The sequence below is a fragment of the Vulpes lagopus genome, chromosome 5, assembly GCF_018345385.1.
Source record: "Vulpes lagopus strain Blue_001 chromosome 5, ASM1834538v1, whole genome shotgun sequence".
NCBI lineage: Eukaryota > Metazoa > Chordata > Mammalia > Carnivora > Canidae > Vulpes > Vulpes lagopus.
The window spans coordinates 47,643,584-47,663,226 of record NC_054828.1 but is presented as its reverse complement, the minus strand read 5'-3'; the positions used below and the strand labels follow the sequence as shown (position 1 = coordinate 47,663,226).

The 19,643-nt window shown below is 37.1% G+C and overlaps 2 protein-coding genes across 11 annotated transcripts in view; one reads left to right on the top strand and one right to left on the bottom strand.

Moving 5' to 3' along the window:
- VPS54 (VPS54 subunit of GARP complex) overlaps positions 1-15,968 on the top strand; it is a 76,920-nt gene extending 60,952 nt beyond the window's left edge. For 6 of the 7 annotated variants that reach the window (XM_041755766.1, XM_041755762.1, XM_041755765.1 and 3 more), the window contains 6 exons: positions 12-99; positions 852-973; positions 1,073-1,153; positions 8,343-8,450; positions 10,508-10,602; positions 14,565-15,968. In XM_041755766.1, the coding sequence (XP_041611700.1) occupies positions 12-99; positions 852-973; positions 1,073-1,153; positions 8,343-8,450; positions 10,508-10,602; positions 14,565-14,670 (600 nt within the window). In that variant the 3' untranslated portion in view covers positions 14,671-15,968. Of the gene's footprint in view, positions 1-11; positions 100-851; positions 974-1,072; positions 1,154-8,342; positions 8,451-10,507; positions 10,603-14,564 lie in introns of those variants that run through there. The other variant, XR_005987894.1, reaches the window with a different exon arrangement.
- Positions 15,969-15,978: 10 nt separating this feature from the next.
- Positions 15,979-19,643, bottom strand: part of UGP2 (UDP-glucose pyrophosphorylase 2) — a 67,571-nt gene continuing 63,906 nt past the window's right edge. For all 4 annotated transcript variants that reach the window (XM_041755771.1, XM_041755769.1, XM_041755768.1 and 1 more), the window contains exons 9-10: positions 18,604-18,708; positions 15,979-17,032 (exon numbers count right to left, since the gene is read on the bottom strand). In XM_041755771.1, coding sequence (XP_041611705.1) covers positions 16,925-17,032; positions 18,604-18,708 — 213 coding nt within the window. In that variant the 3' untranslated portion in view covers positions 15,979-16,924. The remainder of the gene's footprint in view (positions 17,033-18,603; positions 18,709-19,643) is intronic.

Genomic DNA, 19,643 nt, shown 5'->3' with positions numbered 1-19,643 from the left:
TCCTTTGTTAGTACTTCAATTCAAGAAGTTGCCAGTTAGTTCTTGGAGCTGGTGCACTGCAAGTTGTTGGACTAAAAACAATAACGACAAAAAATTTGGGTATGGATTCTTGCTTTTATTTCACATGCTGAGATTTTACAATGAGGTCACCATACTCATTGTGTTTTTATTATACCTGATGTTTTATGACTAATTAAAGGCTCTAAAAGTAGTAAATGCTACTTCACTTTTCTGTGTATTACTGAAAAATTAACTTCTAGGGAAATGTTATGAGGAATTTCCACTATTTGGAAGTTGCATCACTATAGAAAATGTTAAGATATAATACATATGAGGTGCTTTGAGGTGAAAGGTATCTGGATGTCAGAAGAGAATCAGCTGTCCCATTAGCTTCCTCATGTCTGTAATACTAACAACTTGAGTTCATTGGGGAAAGCAGCATATTTACTACATCATTCAGTTCCATATCATTTTTTAAAAAGATTTTTATTTATTTGAGTGATAGAGAGCATGTGAGTGGGGAGGGGCATGGGGGAAAGAGAAAGTATCTGAAGCAGACTCCACACTGAGCATGGAGCCCAATATGGGGCTCTGTCCCACGACCATAGGATTATGACGGGAGCTGAAACCGAGAGTCAGATTGCCCAACTGACTAAGCTATCCAGGCGCCCCACAAATCATTTTGTTAAACAAAGCGAAATAATGTTGCTGCTTTCTGCCAGTGTGTTCTTCATTTATGAAATAAAGTATATAAAAATAATTGACATTTTTACTTTAATTTGATATTTAATTAAACTCCACTAATATCTTGTTTTGTTTCTCCCTGATATATTCACTACTGGGATCTTCAGCTCTTTCTTCACGTTGTTTGCAGTTAATTGTGCACTACATTCCTGTGATCCGGGCTCATTTTGAAGCTCGGCTGCAGCCTAAGCAATATAGCATGCTTAGGCATTTTGATCATATCACTAAGGTACTTTTCCTTCTATTTTCTACTGGAATTTCATAATTGTTAAGTATTTTTTAGATGTGACACAGGGACTTTAAAATATAATGTTCTTTCTCGTTACAGGACTACCATGACCACATAGCTGAAATATCAGCTAAGCTTGTAGCGATAATGGATAGCTTATTTGACAAGCTATTATCTAAGGTAATGATTTATGGAAATTATTAGGCATTGATTAAAGGTACCATGCCTTTTCACAGTTGTCTAAACAATCAAATTATTTAGGGTTTAGAAAAACTCAATAAAATGTTCAGATTGCCTGAATAATGGATAATCATCTCCTAAGGGGTTGGAACGGGGAAGGAGGAGATTATTTTACGAATGATAGAAACCGTATATAGAAGTTTTTATATTAGCTGCATTGACAAATATGTACCTTCTTCAAACTAGGTTTTAGTCTGAAAGTCTTTCAGAGACAGAATTGAGAGAACAAAGATGAGAATAGAGAAATAATTTGTCATAAGGTGTGTTCTTATTTTCCAGCCTGAAGTGCCAGAGTCTAAGGTGCTCTGTTATTTCCCTCATAGATCATCAATTTCAGTATCTGTTTCTTGTTTGTTTCCCATTCCAAATGGGTCATTAAAAGAAGCAGTGGTTTCCAGTGAGTCCCCATCCTGGAAGGTATCTTTAGAAAATGCCACTTAATCAGGCCTAGTCACTTTGCCTTACCCTTCACTCTTCACTACTATCTTCCTACTTCAACTTCCTACTTCTCCTGTTACCTTGACCTATTACATTCTCCCAGTATTAGCAAGTCTCTCTTTGCCACTCCCTATCCTGGTGGTTTTCATGGGTTACCCGGGAGTTTAGCTCTGTTTTTAATTCATCCCGAGATAACAGACAGTATTTGGTTTGGGTTAGCCTCTTAATTGTAGCTTTTTGTTTTCTTACCTGAAAATTTAATATAGGGAAAGAAGGATAATGCAGTAATAGAGGCTGATTCTAAAAAGCTAATAAGTAATGGTACCATTGCTTAGATAGAATGAAACATTAACATCTAATTGTACTACTGGCTAAACTAATGTCCCAGCCATAATTTATTCATTCATTCATTCCTTTTTTCATTCAGGAAGTTGAACTGTGTGAGGTACGTGGGACACATAGGGTGAAGAAATCTTCAGTGTTGTCCCTCAAATAGTAAAATAGCTAATAAGAGAAGCATATCGATAATTGTAACAGGAGGGTAGAGTATGTCAAGAGCCATAAGTACAGAATTGATTTTGTGCTATTAGAGCTTTTAATGCTTTTTGAAGAGCTGATTACCAGCTGAGGCGGGAGATCTGGGAAAGCCTCATGGATGAGGCATGTACATAAGTTTTGCTTTTAAACAAACAAAGGCATGATCAGGGCAAATAAAGTTGAGCTAATGAGATGCTCTGAGGTAATAGCGGGTAGGAATCATGAGGAAGGGTTTTGGAGTCCAATAGACCTAAGTTCACATTCAGTGTTTGTCCCAGAATAGCCACTGAAGCACCTTGGGCAAATTAATCTCCTCAAGCCTCAGTTTCTGTCTTTAAATGGGGAAAATAATAGAGCCTTATAAGGTTATAGTGATGATTAATGAGATAATATTTATATGGAGTGCCTTTTTTTTTATCCTATGTCTGACTATAGCAAGTTTCCAGTAAATGTTGGCTGCTAATGCTTTTGCTGATTTTGTTAATAACAAAGGCAAGTTATTCCACTTAGCTAATGTATTAGGGTGAATGAACCAAGGAATGGGAGGTATGGTGGAAAGGCAAATGAAGAGTTTTGACTTCCAGTGGAAAGCTAAACAATTTAAGTCAGGCTTGTAGGGCTATAACTTGCCTTCCATAAAATTCACTCTTTCTAAGTATACAGTTGGCTAACTTTAACCTATGTGTTGGTAGAACTACCACAATCAAGATACGCAACAGCTGCATCACTGTTAAACATTCTCTGGAGCACTTCTGTAGTCAGTTCTCTCCCCACATCACAAAACTTTGACAACTGATCTGATTTTCATCTATGTAGTTTGTTTTTTCCAGAATGTCCTTTAAATGGAATTAGAATGTAGCTTGTTGTCCCAGGCTCCTTTCATTTAGCATAATGCTTTTGAAATTCATAGTATGTGTTAGTGGTTTGTTCCTTTTTATTACAGAGTAGTATCCACTTTATGGATGTATCACTGTTTAGTCATCCATTTATCAGTGGATAGTCCTTTGGGTTCTCTCTGGTCTTTGGCTTTTATGAATAATGCTGCTATAAACATTCACGTGCACATCTTTGTGTGGGCACATGTTCCATTTCTTTGTGTAATACCTTTGAATAGATTGATGGTTGGATAGAAATGTAAAACTTTATGACACTTCATTAAAACTGCCAATTTTTTTTCCCAAAGGGACTATACCATTTTTCCCCCTCCTTGTGATATATGAGAGTTTAGATGCTCTTCACCTTCACCAGTGCTTTCTATTGTATGTCTGTTTGTTTTTTAATGTATCTGTATGGAATAGTATCTCATTGTGGTTTTAGTTTACATAATAACTTAGATGTTGAGTACCTTTTCATGTATTCGTTTCCAACCATGTCTTTGGTAGAGTGTTTAAACTTTTAGTTAACTTTCAAAGATTGGGTTATTGAGTTTTAAGAGTTCTCTATATATTCTAGATATAAGTCCTTTATCAAACATGTATTTCCTAAGTGTTTTCTCCCAGTCTGTCACTTATCTTTTCATTTTCTTAACAGTGTCTTAAGAACAGTTTTTAAATTTTGATGAATTCATTTACCAGTTTTTTCTTTTATTGTTCATGGTTCTTATGTCCTATACTAAAGAATTTTTGTATAACCTAAGTCACAAAGATAGTTCTCAGTGTTTTCTTCTGAAAGGTTTATTGTTTCAGGTTTTATGTATATATCTGTGATCCATTTCTAGTTGATTTTTATATATTCTTTTTTCTGGATAGTTCTGACACCTTTTGTTGAAAAGACTGTCCTTTCTCCATTGGCATCTTTGTTGAAAATCAATTGGCTGTTTTTGTGTGGGTCTGTTTTCAGATTTTCTATTCCATTCCATTGATCTGTAAGTCTGTCTTATAGCAATACCTTGTCTTAATGTTGTAACTACCATAGCATTATTATAAGTCTTGGAATCAGACTTGGAAGTAAAGCCTTCTCAGTGTTCCCACCCCTCTTCCAGTGGTAGCCAACCTCTGCTTTGATTAGTTTTTGATCCTGGGCTTAGAAGTATTTTTTTGTTTTTATCCTCACAGCCCTGGGGATAAAAGAATTTGGTGCCCTTTCTCCATGACTTTAGGCTTTTGCTTTGTATAAGAGGAGGGTGCAGGAAAGTGGGCAGCACTTGTTCCTTTTCTCTAGTGGCAGCCAGTTACCTCTTGCTTGCCTGTGTTACTACTGAGAGTGACTCTGTGGTCTCCAGTTCTGACCTCAGTGTTGCTTGTGAGTACCTGGAGACCTGTGGAGAAGAATTTGTGAGTGAGTGCAGACTGCGCTGTGGCCAGAGTTCTCACTTACTGTAAACATATGCTAGTCCATATATGGCCATTGGGAATTTGTGAAAATGTTAGTTTTCTGTCTGAGGTAGTCACCTCTTCTCCCTATGCTCTGCCAAAGTGAGACAGTTTCTGTATGCTATCTCTGTGGAAGTAGAACCCAAAAGTTTTTAAATTAACAAATCACATGATTAGAATTGCACTTTAGAAGGATTTATCAGATAGCATGTACAGTGGATTTGAGGTGATACGGCATGTCCTTTGTTTGGAATGCTTTCACTTAATTTTTTTCATTTGAAGACTCAGCAGCTCAGGTGTGCTGCTCTGGAAGCCATCTATGCTGTTGCCTATATTTCCTTCACCCGGGTTCTTGTGGCATGCGGGATCCACTTTCTGGACTGCCAATCAGCTTTTAGGCTGTCAGCTCCCCAGAGATCTCTGTCTCTGATTCATCCTTGTACACTAGCCGGCATAGTATCTGATGCATTCATTCAGTCATACACATTCACACACACATACACACACTCATACACCTACATACACACACACATGTTCATATATACACACATCTAAGAAAATATGTATCCAGAGCTTACTGTGTACTAGTCAGTTTTATTAAATGTTTGTTGACCTTATATTTGGACTCATTAAAATGTGACTACATTTTTTTCAGGTGAGAATCTTGAAGACCTTACCTAGGGCAGTGTTTCTTAACTGAGATAGCTTTGTCCTCTGAGGACTTTCAGAAGTGTTGGAAACATTTTTGGTTGTCATAGTTTGGGGAGTGGGATGATACTGGTAGCTAGAGAAGAGAGGTCAAGAATGCTACTGAACATCCTATATATAATACACAGGATAGCCCAAACAACAAAAAACAAGGTAATCCAAAATGTCAGTAGTGTAGAGGTTGAGAAACTCTGACCTGAAGTAGGAATGTGCAAAATAATCTGAAAATACATTTGATGGCACTTAGCCACTGAGGAATAAAAACTGAGTGGGAGATTTCCAGTCTGTGTGAGCAGGAGGATTGTAATACCAGCAATAGTAATTGAAAGAGGAGCGGGTTTGGGAAAGCCCATGGTAAACTCAGGGATGGTATGGAACATTTAGGAAATATGTGACTTAGTAAAATGGTTCAGGACTAGAGATATATTAGAAGTTGTTAGGTTGAGATTGATAAGAGAGAAAGAGGGGACAATAAGGAGGAGTAAAATTGAGGAAGCTTTGCGCTTAGGAGACATAAGACGAGGAAGGTCAGGAGGGGAGGAATCAGGAAAGCATTTCATTCCATGAGGACCAAGGACCATGTTTCAAGTGTGAGGTGTGTTTCAAGTGTTTCAATACTGCAGAGCAATGAGGAAGAAGAATGCCTAGGGAAATTACTAAATTTGGAAGTTAAGATGTCTTCAGTGATTTTTGCAGAAAGACATTTCAGAAGATTGTTGTTAATAGTGGAGGAAAGTGCTTTGGGTAGTGGCAAGAACCAAATTTTAAGGGTTGAGAATAAAGAAGTACAGTATCAAGTTTTGGTGACTGGGGAAATATGATGGTGAAGGTAAGATGGAAAGGATAGTATCTCTAGGGGAGGCAGGGGTGAAGGAAGTTTTTAGGGGGTGTACTAGTTACCTGGAGCTGCTATTACAAATTACCAAAGACTGAGCGGCTTTAAAACCACAGAAATGTATTCTCTCATGGTTCTGGAGGCAAGAAGTCCTAAATCAAAGTGTTGTCAGCCATGCTCCCTCTAAAGGCCGTAGCAGAGAGTCTTTCTAGCTTCTGGTGCTTGCCATCAATTGTTGGCATTCTCTGGCTTGTAGATGCATCATTCTGATTTCTGCCTCTGTCTTCGTGTGGCCATTTTCCTTCTGTGTGTCTGTGTCTAAATTTCCTTCTCCTTTCTTTTATAAAGACACCAGTCAGTGGATTTAGGGCCCACTCTAACCAGTATGACCTTACAAGATTCTAAGTGAACATGAATTTGGGGGGGATACTGTTCAACCAGTACAGGATGGTAGTTAGATATGGGGACATTACCACAGTGAAATAACTACTTCATACCCACTAGGATGTCTAAATAAAAAAGATAGACAATAACAAATATTGGTGGAGGATGTGGAGAAATTGGAGCCCTCATATACTGCTGAATAGGACTGTAAAATGATATAGCTACCTTGGAAAAAATTTTGGCATTTTCTCAAAGATTAAAGTTACCATATGACCCAGTAATTCCACTTCTAAGTATACACCCCAGAGAATTAAAAAACATTTGTTCACACAGAAACCAGTACATGAATGTCCATAGCATTATTATTCATAATAGCCAGAAAGTGGAAAGAACCCAAATGTCCATCAGCTGATGATGAGATAAATTATGGTATATTCATACAGTAGAATATCATGCTGCCCCTTGAAGGACGAAGTATTGATGTGTGTTAGCAACTTGGAAGACTGTTGAAAGCATTATGCTAAGTGAAAGAAGCCAGTCACAAAAAGCCACATATTGTATGATTACATTTATGGAAATTAGTAGTTGCCAGGAGCCGGGGAGGGTGGGAGATAGGGAGTAACTGCTGATGGTTATGGGTTTCTTTTGGGGTGATGAAAAAGTTCAGAAATTAATAGTGGTGGTTGTATGAGTTTACTAAAAACCAGTTAATTGTACACTTTAAAAGGGTGAATTTTGTGGTGTGTGAATTATATCTTAAAAGTGTTATTAATAAAAAAAGATAAGGGGGTATTTTATATATTTCAGGCTGAGGCAAGGTAAAACGCTAGGTGATCACAATTTTTCTTATTTTGGTGCACTCACATGGTGACTTCTACATGGTTCTAAGAGCATTATATTGGAACTCATCATTTTAATAAACTCTGTAAGATTAGTACATTAAATTATTTAGCCCAGGGATCCCTGGGTGGCTCAGCAGTCTGGCGCCTGCCTTCGGCTCAGGGTGTGATCCTGGAGTCCCAGGATCGAGTCCCATGTCGGGCTCCCTACATGGGAGGGAGCCTGTTTCTCCCTCTGCCTGTGTCTCTGCCTCTCTCTCTTTCTGTATCTCTCATGAATAAATAAATAAAATCTTTAAAAAAGGTAAATTATTTAGCCCAGATAAGTCTTGTAAATTAAAATAGTATATAATTTGTGAATTATAAACTGTGGGCCAGAGATGGTTATATGGATGATATTGGTGTATTGTTCCAAATGTAAGGATAGTAAAATGAATTTACCTGTTTAAATTTTCAGTATAGATCATTGCTGAAAAGTCTTTCTTTACCATAGTGAGGCTAAATATGATTACTGTATATTGGCCTACCTACAAAAGAAAAAATTTTAATCCTACCAGAGTCCTATTGATTTCAGATCTGATCATGTTGACACATTCTGAAAATTATGTTTAAAAATAATCTGTTCATTTGGAGGGCCTAAAGATTCATCATTGTATATTGAGCCAGATTGGTAGCTAACATTTTTTGTAGCTAGCACTGTTGTGTATCCTTATGAGCCATCTTTTTAAGTCCTCACAGCAAGCCCTTTGAGATAGAGAATGAAGTAACTTTAACTTGCCCATTGTCACATAGCTAAGAATTTGAAGAGCTGGGATTTGAACTGAAGTAGTCAATCTTAAGGGAAGTAGCCTATGTTCTTAGCCACTAAATTATGCCGGCTTTCTCAAAGTAGATTAGGATATTTAATGAAAAGTTCTTGAGATTTGCATGAGTAGCACAGATCATAGTTGAAGTGTAAGCTTCAGCAATATCAGAGTTAGGCATGTAAGGGCTGAAAACCTACGTCTGAGGGAACAGTGGGAACATTAAACAATCCAGAGGATATGAACATAATTCTCATTATTTTTCCCTGCCAGTATGAGGTGAAAGCTCCCGTTCCTTCTGCCTGTTTCAGGAATATTTGTAAGCAAATGGCAAAAATGCATGAAGCTATATTTGATCTTCTTCCAGAAGAACAAACACAAGTGAGTAGTAATTCCTAAAACTGCTTTTTTATATATAACATATGCATGCAGAATTGGAGTGTTTTTACATACTTTTGGTGCAGTTAAGCCTACTTCATATTCCAATATGATTATTAGTTTTTTCAGCTGTTACATTGACCTGTGGAACATGGATGAAAATTTCTGATTTCATAGTGCCCCTAGCTCCAACAGGCCAGGGCAATATTGTTCTGCTCTATGTCAGCAATTATAAAAAGCAGACTTTTCATTTGTCCATTGACTATCAGAGATCTCAGATTCTACTTCCATCATTCATTGTATTATTAGTTTGAAAATTAGAATTGGCATTTATCAACAGTCAAATATGCTGATGTTATTATAATCCAAATGGGATAGTGGAGGAATTAGTGATGGAATTAATAAGACACATAGAGTAACTCAATCAGTATACCTCATTAATAGTTGTTAGATCAGCACAAGTGATCTGTAATAGGCATAAAGGAAAATAGCAAAATGGGTAGCCTCTGGCACTTCTCACCTCTGAAGTATCCATCCTTTGTCCCTACAATCTTCCCTATAAAAGGGTTACACAGAATTCTTTGCTTGGTTCCCTTCTCCTGGTACTTAGAAGTTTCCAGTATTTCTTTTTTTTTTTCCAATCATCTTTACCCACCTTAGCGTGTTCCCTCTATGCCAGGTTATCTCATCCAAGCCTAGCTGTAGAATGATACAGTGTTAGACTACAAGCCTAGTTGTATGACTAATGACTTTTCACTGGGATTTTTGCTATTCAGATAAATTTGTTATTGGAGTTTACCTCTAATTGGTTGAGTACATGGAAATGGTATTTTTGGGAGTGAAAAGTAACTTTCTTAGTGTCTCTTGTCTACTCTTTCTTCTGCTGGGTCTCCTTTCCCATACCACCTCAGACTTCCATCCTATAGTAGCTATTACTGTTTCTCTTCATGCTTCCCTAGATTTTCATTAATCATTCCAAACTCATGATTAAATATCATCCAACTCCTTTGAGGGCTTACTGAGGACTGAGAAGGAGCCATAACATATGGAGCACCCATTTGGGTCTCTTTTTTCTTCCTCATTTCTTCCTAGTCAAGCCATCCTTCTCATTCCAAGTGTAAGATCTCCCACCTCTGATTCTGACCTTCTGGATTTGTCATCTTGAGTTCTTATGGCCAGGTCAGGGAGCTGGGCATCCATGTATTCCATGTGTTTTTTTATCTGCATCATAATTTATTTTTTTTTAATTTTTTTTTAATTTTTACTTATTTATGATAGTCACAGAGAGAGAGAGAGGCAGAGACACAGGCGGAGGGAGAAGCAGGCTCCATGCACCAGGAGCCTGATATGGGATTCGATCCCGGGTCTCCAGGATCGCGCCCTGGGCCAAAGGCAGGCGCCAAACCGCTGCGCCACCCAGGGATCCCTGCATCATAATTTAAAGGGAGCTCTTGTCAAAGCTGAGTAAGAATTAGATTTTATGTCAGTATTGTCACTTGAATACCAGTAATTCCACAAAACTTCCATAGATGACTTTATATATATTTTCCCCCACAGAAGATATATGTTACTCCACAAAATCGTTTCCAGAGAGTAACTCTATTTCCCACAGAAGTTTTGGGTCATTGCAACAAAAATGTGGATGCAGGAGCAATAAAATACTTTCAAGTAATTTTACCAGTTTGGAAGGATGAAAGTATCTTTGCCTCTACCATTGTAACTTTTTCTATCACATTCCTATTTAATATATTACAGAATTCTCCATTTCTTTTACCTGTCTTGATCAGTCCCCCTTATATATCCTAGAGGCAGTGATAAGTTACGTCTCTAAAAGAAGTTCTGCTGATAAGGGGAAAATGAGCTTTTCTCCAAAAATGGAGGAAAAATTATACTAAAATAGCAACTAAATACCTAAGAGGAGCTTCTTACAAGTGTATGCCAAAGCAAAGATTTTTTAAAAAATACTTTCTCCACATAATATTGATTTGATACTGGTAACTCAGATGCTTGTGTCTTCTATTTCAGTAGAGTTTTAAGAAACCATTTTATTTCTTTTCCAGATGTTATTTTTAAGAATTAATGCAAGTTATAAACTCCACTTGAAAAAGCAGTTATCTCATTTAAATGTGATAAATGATGGAGGACCTCAAAATGGGTATGTTTGTGACATATTTTTACTATGTGCCCCCACAGTGGTGAAATCAGCAACTTTCTTCCTTTTCTTTCTTTCCGGAGAGGGTATCTGTATCTGTCTGTATAGATTAACGCGTTTTAGAAATGGTCAGTTACTTAACTTCCATGTCTGTTTTGAGGCAGTGGGGGTCAGTTGCACCTTCTATGTTACCCAGTAGTTTCCCCGTATGCAGACAGGACTCAAAGTCCTACTTTGTAGCTATGTGATAGCGAGAAGGTCCACTTAACTTCTGCCGTAATTATAAAATGAGAAGGATAAAATTTGCTTTAACTCTTTCATTGGGTCACAGAAAAATAAAGTGTAAGTGTATGTATGTCCATTTTATTGTAAGCTTTTGGACAAATTACATGTATTATCGGTGAAATAGTGTAGTTATATAAGAGAAAACAATTCAGAATCCAAAATGGGTAAAGTGCTGCTACTTAATAGCTATGTGACTTTAGGTAAATTGCTTACTCTCTCTGTACTTTCATTTTCCTAGATTTGAAAATAGGGATGGTGGTAAAATACTATTGCAAGATTTTTGTGAAGAGCAACATAGATAAAGATAATGGGGACAAAATGCAAAAGCACTGATCATGAAGCTACACCTTAATATGATTTCTTTAGTGTTATCCGTTCTGTGGATATTCAAGGAATCAAATACTTTATTCCCTGTTAAGTTTCAGGCTTAAATTTCAAGTTTATAGGAACAAATGAAAAATCGTATTTTGGAGTCAGAAATTGGCCCTGTCCAACAAAACAAATATATTGAATTGATTTTTCAAGAAATACTTGAAAACTTCAGTTGAGTCTGATGGTCATGCTGAATTTTTTTTATGTAAAAATCTGATTCTCTCCCTTGATTATTACCTGGTTCTTCTCTTTTTTTTTTTTTTAAGAATTGTTACTTTCAAAAATTTCAAGACCACAGAAAAAGTTCAAGGACATTTTATGAACACCAGATAACCTCTCAGAAACTTTTTTAAAAACTAATATTTTTAAGTCCCACTTCATTATAACCTTCTACTTTTATTCCCATAGCTAAATCTGTGTTGGTTGGTTGGTTTTTCTGACCAATAGTTCTGAAGCATCCAAGCTAACTCATTACCTATTATTTTCTTTGTTAATACAGCTATTTGGGGGTCATACCACCTTAGAGATCTTCACTGTCACATACTTTTAAAGACACTAATTCTCTATAAGGCAATTTATGCCTCTGAGTGATCCCTTTACAGATGGAATTCCCTGAAAATTAACCTCTAGACTCTAGCCAAAGGCATGGGAAACTATCTATTTAAAAGGAATTTTTGTTCTTGAAATGGCTCTAAAAAGCGTGGCTTTTTTTTTTTTAAGGTGAAATTGACATAAAATTAACCATTTTACCTTTAACAATGCAGTAGCAGTTCGTGCATTCACAAGTGAATTCTAGTTCGTTTTTCCAGTCACATGATAAAATAGGTTCAACAGTCAAAAAAAACAAAAGCCAAGAGGAAATCTTCTACCCATTAAGCAGTTACTCCCTATCCCTCTTTCTCCCTAAACCAAGTTTTTTTTATGAGATTTTTAAAATGTATTTTAAGGCATTTTTAAAATACAGACATAGAATAATAATAGTTGTATTGCTGCTTAGAATTGATCATTAACAGTTTTCATTTTCACTGGAAAAAAATGTTTACGTTAAAAAAGAAAACAAGGGGAGCCTGGGTGGCTTGGTTGGTTAAACATCTGTCTTGGGCTCAGGTCACAATCCCAGGGGTCCTGGGATGGAGCCCTGCATTGTGCTCCCAGCTCAGTGGGGAGTCTGCTCCCCTCCCTCCCTTGTCCCTCTCCCCGGCACATGCTCTCTCTCTCACTCACTCTCAAATATTTAAGGAAAAAAAGAACGACATTCCAAATGAAACTGAAGCATCCCTCTCTCCGGTCCCATTCTTTTTCTCCCAACCCTTAGTTAATATTTCCAATAAGTTTGGTCTGTATTCCTTAAGTCCTTTGCATTATCTCTATACCTTAAAAAAAGTAGGTAGCACTGTTTAATAAACTTAATTTACTTATGTGGTATATTGTACATATGCTCCTTTTTTCTATTCAGCATTATTACTGGTTTATCTATTTGATAGGTAGGAATTGTCCATTTTTTACTGCTTTTTATTCTCCCACAGGAATCTACCATATTGAAGGTAGCCATTGCCCCAAATGAGACATTTCTAGTTTACTATTTTTTTCCATTACAACTATGCCGCGTGAAGATCTATAAACATGTCTACTGGTGTGACCATTTCTTTATGGGTCATATCCAAGTTGATCAGAGCATATGTACATTTTCACCCTACTAGGTATTGCCAGAATATTCTCCAAAGTGGCCTCTGTGTTGCCAACATTTGCTGTTAGATTTTAAGTCCTTCGTTGCCAAGCAGTATCTTGTTTTGATTTGCATTTTCTAATGTTTGTCCTCTTTTCATATGTTTATTAGTCATTCACATGTTCTCTGACTTTTCCTGTTCACTTTCTTTGCCCATTTTTCTCGTGGGTATTATTTTTCTTGATCTTAGATTTTTGTGTACGCACTAGTCAAACTAACCCTTTGTTATGAATGTTGCAAATTTCTGCTTTTATGTCAAACAATTTTCAACTTTGATAGAACTCTAGAAATATGTTTAAATGAAGATTTATGCTAATTTTACGCTTAGTTTTTAATGTGAGGACCTTGCCATATAAAAGCTTTGTTCTTTTTTGAGCTGTTGCTGTCAGTTTCAGTGTGTTTAACTGACCATATTATCTATCACAAGTGTAATTTCGAATCTTTTTAAAGTACTCAGATTAGATGAGTTTTAAATGAAAAATGTGGTCCTTAGTAAACTCTGCCATGTGATAAGAGGTGAAGCATCCAGTGCACACGGCTGAAGGCATTTATAAACTGGGCCGTGGTACCGGCGCTAAGGGTGCTTCTGATCCCTTTGCCGCAGAGGGTCCCGCAGTCCATGACGTAGGTGTTCATTAAAGTACTGAGGCGAGATTTCCGCTCCTTTTACAAACTATTAAATTGAAGTCTCTTCGTTCCTCCACGGCCCATATGTACCAACACATACATCTACTCAGACCGGTCCCTATTTTACATGCTTGGAGCTGTGATACCTGTTTATCTGAGTGTTCTTTCCTGGAATGTCCTCTCAAGTATAGCCGTGGATGGGACAGTTCAGTACACAAAGGTGTGACTTTGTTTTCTCATCTAGTGTTGCTGTATTGTCAGTATCAAGTTTGATATCTTGTAATACATACACAGGAGTCCCAGCATGAACTTCTTTGGATGTCACTCAGGAAGCCTTGTCTTTCTTTTACCTGATTTCATTGGTCATATACGTGTACAGTTGATCCTTGAATAATGCGGGGGTTAGGAAAACCTGCATGTAATTTTTGACTCCCAAGAACCTAATAATACACACTGTTGGCCAGAAGCCTTATCGTTAACATCAACAGTTAACACATTTTTATGTTATATACTATGTTCTTTTAATAAAGCTGGAGAAAAGTTTTTGAAAATCATAAAAGTACATTTCATGCTGTACCATGTTGAAAAAAATCTGCATAAGTAGACCTGTGCAGTTCAAACCCGTGATGTTCAAGGGTCAACTGTATAGTCTGCTACAACTGATCAAAGAAACATCTTAACGTATTGTTATTTTATGATGTTTTATTGGGCAGAATTATGAAACCAAGTCCAGCCTGCACTGGTTTAGTCCTTCAAGATATTTACTGTTGAAATAGAGCACTCTATATGATAGCAGGAATCCTGCTAAGAAATAATATTGACATTTGGTCCCTAGGAAATCAGAATTTTAAATAATAGTCTAGCAGCTAGGATAAGACTGACTCTATGAGCATTACTTCTTTAATTATGTGGTAGAAAGTATGAGATTAAAAATAGTTTTGTCTCCAATGTTTAGGTTGGTCACAGCAGATGTAGCTTTTTACACTGGAAATCTTCAAGCCTTAAAAGGTCTTAAAGATTTGGACCTAAATATGTCCGAGATCTGGGAACAGAAGAGGTGATGACATACTGGAAAACGGGGTAGCTCATCTGACCATGGGATGTGTATGTTTATGAAGAAAATATGGATGCCTGTGATTCAAGAACTGGACCTCGAACCCAAAGTGAACTGGGACAGGGGAAGGGGAAAAGGAAATTATCAGTGTTGGGAAACTGGGATTCAGTGGGGTCTACAAGGAATGCCATTTTTATGCTTCCTTCAGTGAGGAGTAACTGATCAGGTGTCTATAACATTTTTCATTCTCTCTGGAAACAGACTCAGGTTTCTTTGGACCAAATCCAAAAGAACACATAGCTGTAACACAGCTGTAGTTGACTAGAATGCTCTGTATACTTTATATTAAAAAATGCTTTGCATTTCTTCCAGTGCAATGAAATTCATACGGTGTCCCACCTTATTTAATGATGGTACAATTTAAAATATTAAAATCTTAGTCAACCTCTGTAGAAAGTTTTCTCTATGAAAGTAAAGCTGTTTGAAAAATTATTTTTTTACAGATCTTTCTATAAAAAATAAACATCTTTTGATTGCTTGGATTTAGGAATTCAGTTTTTGTTTTAGTGACCAATGTCAGGTTTCAGGCCTTGTGTGTCGCATATTTAATCTTTCTACCACCACTTTATGTCAGCTGGGTAAAGCCTTCCAGAATAGTCTAAATACTTGAAAGTCTGATCACAGTAATAATTAAAGAATAAGATATTGGCATTTATTTATTCAACTACTAATTTAAATACTTTTCAGAAGTGGTATATGAAAGGCTGCAGTTTAATAACTGTATTTTTATAAAAGTATCTATGAAGGGTTGGTTTGTGGGGGTGTTTTTGCCTTTTTATTTCTAGCAGATGGTAAGAATACATTTTCATATATACTCTGCCTATTTATGAGTTCTCATTTTAACATTTAGATAACATGCGAAGTATGGCCCCATCGGGTTCTTGTTTTTAAGTTACTTTCGACGTGTATATGAACAAAGACCAGGGAGAAATAGAACTTTTAAAATATAGGCTGCTGTGTTGGGGCCAGAAATATAAGGTGATAAGTAACTTATTTAAAGATTTTATAATACCTACCTTCAAAATTAGAATCAGCAGCACTCTACAAATGAAAGTGCCTGTGCCTCACCTCATCCCGGGAATCTTGCCTAACCCTGTCAGAGTGCCTAAACTTGTGGGGATTATGTACAATGAGATAACAGTCTTATTTTGTGCTCCTTCATTTCCTAAAAGGAAAGCCTGTTTTATCATTACTAAGGTATGTCACTGGTTCTTCAACTGTCTAAAATAAAGCTGTAAAAAATTACCAGACTTTATAAGGCAACTTTTTTTTTAATAGTATACAGTAAACTTTAAGTTACAAGCAGCCTACTCAAAAACAAGTATGGAAGAATTAGAAAATATAATTACTCCTTAGAGAAAAGCCACAAATTAAACTACCAGCAGAGCGGACTTGAAAGGTTATCTATGAATATTTTCAATCGCAAGAAGAAAGTTTCAAGGAAAGGGGACTTTTTATAAAGTTATACCTCCACCCACCACACCAGAGAACAAGGATGTAAAAGAAGTACCCTACCTCTACCCACCCCATCCCTGCAGCTGGGAAAAGAAACATCCCTTTGTTTTAATAAACGGGAGAGTCTGTGGAAAGCATGGCAGGCATCCCAGCTTGAGGACCAGAGGAAAGGGACTAAATACCTTCAGGTTTCATTCCTATGGAAAGAATGATGTGGTGGAGATTCTTAGAAATGCAAAAACTAGATGTGTTAGGTAACTGGCCAGTGAGTACTTAAATATTTCAAGAGCAGACCTTCCAACTGATCCAGTAACTGTTTCTCAAGAGTAAACCTTTTTTTTTTTTTTTTTTGGCCATTTCATAGAGTTAGCATTGAAAGTGTACGTGTGCACATGGATTGCCTCACAGCTTTATTTCTGAAATCACAAGCAATTCAAAGTGACCATCACTGAGGCCTCTGTTAAAAGATGTTCCAGCAGAGCTGCCCCAGTTTTAAGATTAAACAGTATTGCACTTTACGATGAACTAACTTTCAGGGTCCTCTTCAGAGAAGAAAAAATATTGCTTCCATCTGTGCTTTTCTTCGACTAAAAGCATATTGCAAAAAACCTCTACTTTAAAAATTAACACCGCAGGGTACAGTAACACAGTAAAGTACCTGCCAACTTTAGAATCCTAGAGAACATTTCATTGTAAGAAACTGTTTAGCCCATAATTAGTATGAAGTGTATACAGTATTTTTCCTCTCAGTGGTCCAAGATACGGAGGTTCCCCGATACAATCTTGTTCTCTAATACTGCTCCAGGTGGGATGTCAATTCGGTCACCATGATTTGCAATGATGATAACTGTTCCCTACATGACGAGGAAGACAAAACAGAAGAAAGTATACTTAAAACTGCAGCTGAAATCCAACGGATTTTCTTAAAATTACCAAATTTATGTAGAACTCCATTTACAACGGAGCAGTTGTATTTATAAGCAACATTAAACAAGAAAAGTAACATGTTAAGGAAAACTGTATACGGTGTCCCTCTAAGAATCCTGGCAGTAGTTCTAGATAACGCCACCTCTGGATCCGAGGCGGTCCTACCCGCAGTGAGAAGTGGACCCTGTGCCACAGCATGACGGGCCTTCAAAGATCTGTCTGCAAGGTCACCAGCATCATCCGCCTTCACATAAAGATACCGAGGTGCTTGGTTTATATTTACGTAGAGGTTTGGGTTTTTGTTTTTAAAAACAGTTTACTGTAATATTCTTCATGTCTTAAGTCTGTTTAGATGAGGCAGTATCAGCAGTGAAGTTCCACGTACGTGTGTGCACGCGTGTGTATACACACATCAGCAATAACGTTCTGTCTACGTCCAGGTGTGTATATACACGTATGTAGAGGTCTGTACAGCTGACCCTGAACAGCATGTTAGAACTGTCTGGGTCCACTTACATTTTTTTCAGTGAATACGGTACCATGAATGATTTTCTTAAACTTTTCTCTAGCTTCCTCTATTGTACGACTACTGTATATAATATGTACGGCCTGCGAACTATGTGTTAATCAACTGTTATCATAAGACTTCCAGTCAACAAGAGGCTATTAATAGTTACATTTTGGGAGACTCAAAAGTTATACATGGATTTTTGACTACATGGGGGTCACCCCCCCCAAACTCTCATGTTTTTCTTTCTTTCTTTCTTTTTTTTTTAACTCTCATGTTTTTCAAGAGTCAACTGTGTGTACACACACACACACACACACACACACACACACACCTTTTTGTTTTTCCAAGATCTTCATTTAAGGAGGTTCACTAAAGGAAGAACACATGTAATCTAGGTATGGGATTTTTTTTTTTAATAGGAAAAAGCTGTTGTATCTTTGGCTCTGAGCTTTAATATTTATACCTATAGTCCTTCCTGTTTCTTAGGTTAGACGTTACTCTGCAAAGTACCCAAGTACTACGGTATACGAATGAATCTCTTTATACTGATGACAACTGATTAATGGGAATAGATGATATTCAGTATAAGTGAAGTTGTCATTTTTTTCTGCTTTCATTCAGATTCAAACAGTCATCGTTGGTGAGCTAATGTTATTTTAACAGTGATTCTATTTTAAAGACTGTCATTTCAGTAAATTGGCACTAGTTACATTATTTACTAGTGTTTGCTTTCCATTCGAATGCTATATTCCAGAGTTCCTATATACAACAATTGTGATTGTATTTTAACTATGTTGTATATCTATGGAAGACAGTACTAATACTAAATACTGTGGTAGCTATTTCATTTTAACAATGTATTTATGTCTTCTAAACACCTAGTATAGTCTAAGAGGTATTCTTTAAAATAAAGGTAAATTTAGGAATAGAACATGAAACCTGTTTTGTAAAGCTGTAAGAACTGTAATTTTCATCAGAACAACACACCTTTAGTGAAACATTCTTGCCAAATGTCACATCTCCTGAAACTGTGAGGTGATCCAATTCAAGCATATCTGGTATACTTTCAAACCTTCTCAGATAATCCTGAACCTGAAAGAAGCAAATTGTTTCAAAAATGGGTTAACACAAAAACACCGGGATTAAATTAACAAACTAGTTTAACTAAACTGTGAAAACATTCTGTGTATGGCCGAGCTCAGGCCCTCCAGGGGAAGAGCCTTTTATTAAGCACTTGCTATATACTAGATCCTGTGCAGCATGGTCCGTCCCTACAATCAAGCAATTTATACACCACTGAGCAGACTGGGTATCAGTAAGAAGATAACCAACATGCTAAAAGCCCAATGAGTAGTTCAAATAATCTGGAGGTTAGTTAGAGCTCGTCACTGAAGCAAGGTAGACGAGCTGGGCTTTATGCGATAGGCAGGATTCAGAAGAAGTGGAGTATCTCATGCACAGCAACAGCACAGGTTATCATTACAAATGATGCAGATCTTTTGCCTCTTATTTCCTTAGATTTGTAGGCACTAGAAATCGTCTTAGAGGCCTTGTTCCCTATTTTGCTAAGAAAATTAGAAGCAATCTGAAAAGTTCCACCGGTTCCTCCCATAACCCACTTGCCCCCAGCCTGCTACTCTGTCCCTTCCTAGTACCCAGTACTGGGCTTGGACAGTTCCTCCAGCTGAAGGCCAGGCCTCCTTAGGGCCCAGAGATGTTGGCCAGTGATTCCTTCTCCCTCTGACTGCATCAGTTCCAGTCCGTGCATAAACATCCCCAAAATTCTTCCATCTTTAAAAAGCAAACAAAAATCTTTCAAATCTTATATCCTTTTCTATCTATGGCTGCCAATTGTTTTGTTCTGCTTTTCTTTAAGGGCAAAATTCTTGAGTTAGTTGTTCACGTTTGTATCTCTAATTTCTCTTATTCTCTGTTAAATCCTTTCCCGTCAGGCTCTGGAACCTCTGTACTGATAATTCTACTGGTGAATTCTCATTGCTCTTGAACCAATCCTCTTGAATTAGCAG